Below are 7,468 nucleotides of genomic sequence, written 5' to 3'. Positions count from 1 at the left end.
CCTTGTATTATTCCAAATGAATGTGCTGTGATAAGAACAGATGGAAACGACCATGTTGTTGGCTGCCATATATGTTAAAATTCATGATATTTATTTGTGCAGTCATCTGGATAGAATCACTATGTGAGTATGTTAATAGTGTTTTGATGAAGTTGGAAAAGTAACCATATGTTTTGATTGCATCCTAATGGAATAGATGAAAATACAGTGAAGATGTGTCAAAATATACTGAGATTAATTACAAATAATAACACATGATTTTCGGGATTCTGAGAGTAATTATCAATATTTGACAGACCACATGATCAATGATCATTTTATTATAGACAAATAACAATACAAAATACAAAACACAAACCATCCGAACAACAAGGGTAGTTTTTACAATGCAGAGAACTGCCAGCAAAGAGAGACCAGGTTACACAACATTGCTGACTGAAGAATAACTGTATACTGCACATAGATGTCTGTCTTTTTGAAATCACACCACAACATCATTTGTTTTACAGTGTCCATGCTGCAAACTCCCTACCAGGCACCACTCCCTTTTATGGTGGAAACTGTGCAACGGAGATAGTAGATGAAGGTGCAAGAGGGACAGATCCTTATTTCACGTACCTTCTTTGAAACGTACTGTAGTTGTAGTGTTACCAAAGAAGAACAGCGTAGCTCCACATTGATCGCTCCATAGTAAAATACTGTATATTGATGGGAACAAACAATAAAACTGAACGAAACAAACTACGTTATTACAGAATAGCTCTACTGGCAGACACAATTTAAATGGTACAAAGGTATGAATTGAAAACAGGTCTGAAATGTACATCGGAAATGTACATCGGAAATGTACATCATTCACATGGCAACGAACATTCAATTGCAAGCATTTTTACAGTATCCTAAAAGGGACAGAGAGGGTGTTTCATCAGTATAAAATAAACAACATCAAACTTTCAATTTTTTCCTTATTTGAATTCTAAATTCAATCAATGCTCATTCCTTTTATGCTTTTTCTTTCTGTTTCTTTGATACTGTGCCCATGCTTTATGGCTGTACCATGACTCACCAGCCTCCCTCAAATCTCCAAAGTAAAACACTTTGGCATTGATGAATCCTCTAATCTCGCCTTTGCTCTGTGGGTTGTGCTTGGGGGGGATCCGTTATGGGGAAATGCTACCATCAGTCTCAGCTGTTGAGGATGTCAACATAATGTTTGGTCTGGTCATGTCAGGCCCCTGACCTAGAGACAACCATCAACCACCCAAGTGTCTGAGTCATCAAAGATCTTTCTCGCTATGGACTCTGAACCTTCCCACACTTGTTGATTGAATCCACACCATAGTAGTCCATTACAGGTACAGCATGATGTTTAACCATGCTGCATTTTTGACACTTGCCCCTGCGGAACTTTTCATATCGGGTGAACCTTTTAGCCAATAAGGTTACTATAAAGTCAAATGGTATTGAGCAATCAAACGGATGACAGAGCCGGCGTGTCATTGCTTTGTTATCAGTCCTTTTCATCAGCTGTAACCTTTAAAGAAACTCCATCCCACCTCATCTCTATTTCCCTGACAGGCAGGTTTCAATTTAAAGCAATGTGTGATATTTACACCCCTCGAGCAGAGATGGTTTTGATACTCTGCCTCCTTTAAATTCTGCCTTTGAAATGTGGTCAGTGATCACATTCTCTCTGTGCTGTTTTAAAACATGCAAAGTAGCAGGGTGGTTTAAACAACTTAACCCAGACAGGTTGACTCCTCCTGTAGAGTGAGCTTATCTTTAAAACACACACACGAACACACACACACACACACACACTGAGTTCCTGGCCTACACCTCTCCAGATAAAAAGAGGGATAACATCTTTCCCTTGTTATATTTCCCTTGTAGGAAAACACTTTACAGAGATAGCAACTGTTGCTCAGTATGTGAAAGCAGTATGATTATTACCTTGCAAATTGAATGTGTGTGTCACACAATGTTTAGGACTGATTTAAACAATGCCTATAATTGGGTGCTTTGTGCTAAGATGGCTACAGAGAGAGGGGTGAATATATTTTCACCATGCTAGATAAAGAAATGAAGCATTCCTCCCTCTATTAACAACACATTTTTGGCATTTAATGTTTGCCGTTGTACTGCTCAAATATTACATCAATTCCTCTACAGAAAATGAGTTATAGAATTGGATTTATGATGCTGGAGACCATTTTGATATCACAAACTAGAGCTTAAGGATAAGAAGATCCTTTCAGATAATCATTGTTGCCTGAATGGAGTTACTTTTTCTGTCAGGGAGTGCAAAGGGCAACCCTGCCTGACAGAGAGGGGTCCTCGAATGATATCCTCTTGGTGCTGGGCAGGAACTGGTCACTGGCTGTGGGTGTGGCCAGCTCATCCATCTCAGTAGTGAAGTGGTCAGGGCTCTCTCCATTGGTTGTGTCCTTGATGGCGCTGTAGGTTAGGGCCAAGCTGTAAGACACCGGCTTCTCCAATCGCTGTGGACCGCAGTGACACAACTTCTTGAAGGAGGTGCGAAACTTCTGAGACATGGCGTTGTAGATGACAGGGTTGACGGCGCTGTTCAGGTAGATGCAGATGCGGCAGAAGAGTAGGAACCAGAGGTCCAGGTAAGGCTTGTCCAGGAAGGAGTTTACCACCACCAGCGTCCGGTAGGGCATCCAGAGGAGGGCAAAGAGCACCACCACCACAGCTAACATCTTAGTCACCTGACAACAACACATGGAAGAAAATCAAGAGCCATTTTCATCAAAGGACATGGGAAAGAATAGAATTCAGCTTGACTCCTGTTAAAAATGTGTGGAAAAAATTTATGTTCCTGCTATGCAAAGAAAAGTGGTTGAAATGGGTCAGAGAGCACCCTCTGACAATTAATATCAACCACAGACTGAAGAGACTGACAAAACAGCATCTGTAAGACTAAACCAACAGAGCCTAGAGACCAGTTTAATTGCTAATATAATTATGATGTGATAATGTTTATATTAAACTCTATCATCCTTATTTATGTTGTGAGGTCTCACGCCAGTTGTGTCTCTTATTGGATAGGGCCAGAGAGCAACTATCATCATTGCTAAGGGAAGATTCCTGATCACTATCCTTATTCAATTTTGACCTTTTGAGTTAATTCAATCAGGCCCTGGTAAGTGGTATGGATTGCACTAGTTTCCATTCATCGCTAGGCCAGTTAGAGATGTGTGTGTTATGTCAGAGCCTTATCCTGACTTGTTTTGCTAAATGACCTAGCAGTGAGCACAGATCCATCATCTGTCTTTTTTGTCTATTCAACTGAGACAGAAAGAGCCCAAGGCTGGCTTGGTCCATGTTTCAGACAATGCTGAGGGCGTGCAACCAAGGTAACCTAATTAATTACAAATTTAAAAAACGAAGATGTCTTGACTGCGTAGGTCTTCATACCCCAGAGTTAATGCTTGGTGGAAGGACATTTGGCAGCCATTACAGCTGTGAATAATTTTGTATAATATTCTACCAAATTTGCACAACTCTTCAGGCAACATACATGTATATCTGATGTTTTTGTTAAAATTGTTTAAGCTCAGTAAATTTGGTTGGGAGTCATTGATTGACAGCAATATTCAAACCTGGTTTCAGATTTTCAAGCAAATTTCATTCAGGACTGAGACTTGACCACTCAGGAACACTTAACAATTCTTGGAAAGTCATTCTGGTGTGTCTTTGCCATTAAAATGTGTGTAATTGTCCCACTGACAAATAGAAGACTGAGGTGGTTTTCCTCTAACTTTTTACCTGGGCTTTGCTACTTTCATTTTTAACAGGGGTGAAAGTACTGTAGATTTAATTTCTGACAGGTAGAATTACATATAAAATCCCTATTAATTTAATAGGATCTCTGTGGACCTATGACCAGACCATGAGACATCACAAAAAATTGGTCTTCTCACGAAACGTCTGTAGCGTCCCAACAGTTGTTTGACAGTCAGATGAAAACATCATGACTGGTTATGCTAATGCAACATTAACCTCTAAAAGTCTAAGCCATTGGGGGGGTGGGGATTATTTGATTACTTAAATAACTTCAAAGGGCTCCTGTAAACCTGGCTACCTATGCATGTTACATGCTGACCAAACCGGACGCGTGTGTGCGTCCGTGTGCGCCATCGCGCGCGCGTTGATTTTGTTCACCCACACCAGAAGTGATCAGGACACACAGGTTGAAATATCAAAACATACTCTGAACCAAGTATATTAATTTGGGGACAGGTTGAAAAGTATTAAACATTTATGGCAATTTAGCTAGCTAGCTAGCTTGTACTTGCTAGCTATTTGACCTATTTAGCTAGCTTGCTGTTGCTAGCTAATTTGTCCTGGGATATAAACATTGGGTTGTTATTTTACCTGAAATGCACAAGGTCCTCTACTCCGACAATTAATCCACAGATAAAACGGTAAACCCAATTCGTTTCTCGTCATATCTCCTCCTTCTTACATGTGTCCTTTTCTTCTTTGGACGTTATATGGCGGTTGGCAACCAACTTTAAGGTGCATTACTACAACCGACTGGAGTGTGGACGTCAGTTCATCTTTCACCCACGTGGGTATATGCTCCTAAAAACCAATGAGGAGATTTGAGAGGCAGGACTTGCAAAGCGTTGAGCGTCACAAATAGAGATAACTTCTATGTCAGTGCCTGGCCACGCAGACACTCGCTGTCGCACGCGAGCAGTGTGGGTGCAATGAATGAATAACATGTATGTGTACATTTATTTTGCAACGCGAGCGCACGCTACGCGAGCGGTGTGGTCAGCATGTTAGTCCAATCTGAAATAATTCCCACATCCATACAGTGCACTGTGCAGCGGCCATTTGATGAATGGAAAGAGACGTCTGTTACAAACATTCTGTGATTCTCATTCATTAGGCCTACACTTGTAACCTGAATTGACGAGTTCACTGTCCACTCAGCATCTCGTTCACGGCCACTCATCTCCGGCTTCACAAAATGTCACTGTTATCTTCAAACCACATCGCATTTTGGAGCGTATTCTACAAGTTTTCTAGTTCATTCACTAATTTCCATGAGGGTGACAAGCGTTAATGATAAATAATGAGCCTACAGCCTACAGGTTTATTGGCATCTTCGTTTTAAATATTGTGTTGGCTCATGTTCAACCGGTATGGTGTACACATACCCCAGTATTTATTTTGCCGGTACTCCACCTCCAGTCCCTAATGGTGACAAGCATTCCTATAACATGATGCTGGCACCACAATGCTTGAAAATCCACTCCTTATAGTGGAGCTCTCCCTTTCTTCAGATAAACTCACACCCCTCCCATTCGCATGCTCAGTCTCAGGTGCTGTGTATGCTCTATATGTGTTACAAACTACATTATTCAGTGGCGTGTGCTGTCAGCATAGTGGTGAGGCTTTATGAGTCTATATTAACGTGGTTTGTTGCATGTTGACTTGCTCGTGTTGCACACTGTAACCTACTTACAATGATTACCCACTGGTTGAATCAAAATTGTTTCCACGTCGTTTCAATGAAATTACGTTGAACTAACGTGGAATAGACGTGGAATAGACGTTGAATTGACGTCTGTGCCCAGTGGGCAAATGTTCCCTTCTCTAGGATGTTACCATACACTCTTAGAAAAAAACGTCTTATCTATAACCTAAAAGGGTTATTCGGCTGTCCCCATAAAATAACCCTTTGAAGGACCCTTTTTGGTTGGAGGTAGAACCCTTTCCACACAGGGTTCTACATGGAACCCAAAAGGGTTCTACCTGGAACCAAAATGGGTTCTCCTATGGGGACAGCTGAAGAACCCTTTTGGAAGCTATTTTTCTAAGAGTGTACAGTATATGCTTGGATTGAACACCCCAACTTCACGACATATCATATCAGTGCAATTATGAAACTGTTGAATTCATAATCTAATTATACTGGAGTTTTTTTGTATCATTAATTTGATTCCCCTCACTTTATTCACGAGGCACACACACATACACACACACACACACACACACACACCGTAGTTATTACGATGTAGACACACCGTTATAAAATAACAAACTTTAAAACAGTAGAGTGGCAACTTACCTGCCTGCGAGAGCGGACGGTTGTGCTACAGGATGAATTGTTGGTGCTCATCATCCTATTTCCTTGGCATGATTCTTTTTTCCACTTTGTATTTTCCTTGGGGTCAGCCGGCAATGGGTTGAGGAAAAGAATTCTAGCGATAAATCCATACAGAACAGTGGCTAGCATGAGGGGCACCACGTAGAACATGGCAAAGTCAGTGAAGTAGATAAATGGCAGGTAAAGATTTCTTGACACTTTGTACTCGCATGAGACCAAGGTAATATTGTCGTAAATCAACTCGTTCATGTCAGACAGATAAAACCACATGGCGCAGTAGAGCGAGGTAAAAGCCCAAACGACCACTATGATTTTCTTTGCTCTTGACAGAGTGCACATAAACTGCGCTTTTATGGGGTGGCAGATGGCTATGTACCGCTCAATGGTGAAAGCGGTGATTGAGCATGAAGACGCGTTGATGCCCAAGTACTGGAAATAAGTTATGCTAAGGCACCCGACGTATCCGTACACCCAGCCTCCTCCATACAAACTCTGTGTAATATTCGGCAGTCCCGCCGCCGTCAGAACCATCAGGTCGGCCACCGCCAAACTCACCAGGTAACAGTTAGTCGGTGTCCGCATGTGTTTGGTTGTAAGAACAACTAGAATCACCATAACGTTTCCAACTATTCCTATCCCACAGATGAGAATCACAAAAAATATGCTGACCACTTTGTATTCCGTGCTATAATCAGTCCATGGACCAAGTGTCTGGTTATCTGGAATTGAAGTAACATTCTCCATGGTTTAGTTCTGTCCACTTCACTTGGAGGAGTAATTCATTTCAGACATAGGCTTTACATTTAAAATAGCCTCAAGAGAGCTCCCTTTAAAAATCTATTAGTTCCAAAGCCAAGTCATTATTCAATAAAGCATTTTGTATTACTTATGCAAAATAAAAGTAAACTAATTTCATGAGGTTATGAAAGAGATATATATATATCATATAAAATCGAGCGCGCAAAAAACAAGTAATTCGATTAATACGAAGACCAGGTTTGGATTTTAGTGCTGTTTACCCATGTTTTAGTCCTCTTTATGCACGAAGTTAGGCAAACTGCAAGGTAAAGCAAAGAGGTAAAGTTAAGAGGTGTGACATGGCATGCGCAACTCCAGTCTGAGAAGACAGCCTTGTCATTACGCACAGAGCTCCAAAGAGCGTTTTGACTGTGGCTTTACTCTCTACCAGCTGTTCTGATAGTGTAGTTGTAGCCAACAGAAAAGCAGTGTATGCATGCATGATAGAGCAGGGACTTCAATTGTAACAATGGACTTAAAACATGTACACTGTAAAAATGTACTCTTTGGAAAAGCCTAAAA

The 7,468-nt window shown here is 41.1% G+C and overlaps 1 protein-coding gene across 1 annotated transcript; it reads right to left on the bottom strand.

The window, feature by feature from the left end:
- Positions 1-267: 267 nt before the first annotated feature.
- LOC139573961 (thyrotropin-releasing hormone receptor-like) lies at positions 268-7,253 on the bottom strand. Its single transcript, XM_071397981.1, has 2 exons — positions 6,110-7,253; positions 268-2,732 (listed from the first exon to the last, which is right to left on the bottom strand). The coding sequence occupies exons 1-2, from the start codon at positions 6,890-6,892 to the stop codon at positions 2,295-2,297; spliced, it is 1,221 nt and encodes a 406-aa protein (XP_071254082.1). The 5' UTR covers positions 6,893-7,253; the 3' UTR covers positions 268-2,294.
- Positions 7,254-7,468: the final 215 nt, after the last annotated feature.

This window comes from Salvelinus alpinus, chromosome 4 (assembly GCF_045679555.1).
Source record: "Salvelinus alpinus chromosome 4, SLU_Salpinus.1, whole genome shotgun sequence".
NCBI classification, from domain to species: domain Eukaryota; kingdom Metazoa; phylum Chordata; class Actinopteri; order Salmoniformes; family Salmonidae; genus Salvelinus; species Salvelinus alpinus.
This window is presented reverse-complemented; position numbering and strand designations above follow the sequence as displayed.

What these genes read in the sequence shown, in the direction of transcription:
- LOC139573961 (XM_071397981.1), bottom strand. Translation starts at nt 6,892, where the DNA reads ATGGAGAATGTTACTTCAATTCCAGATAACCAGACACTTGGTCCATGG. An exon ending in CCGTCCGCTCTCGCAGGCAG is followed by an intron (nt 2,733 to 6,109) that starts GTAAGTTGCCAC and finishes TGTTGTTGTCAG; the next exon opens with GTGACTAAGATGTTAGCTGT.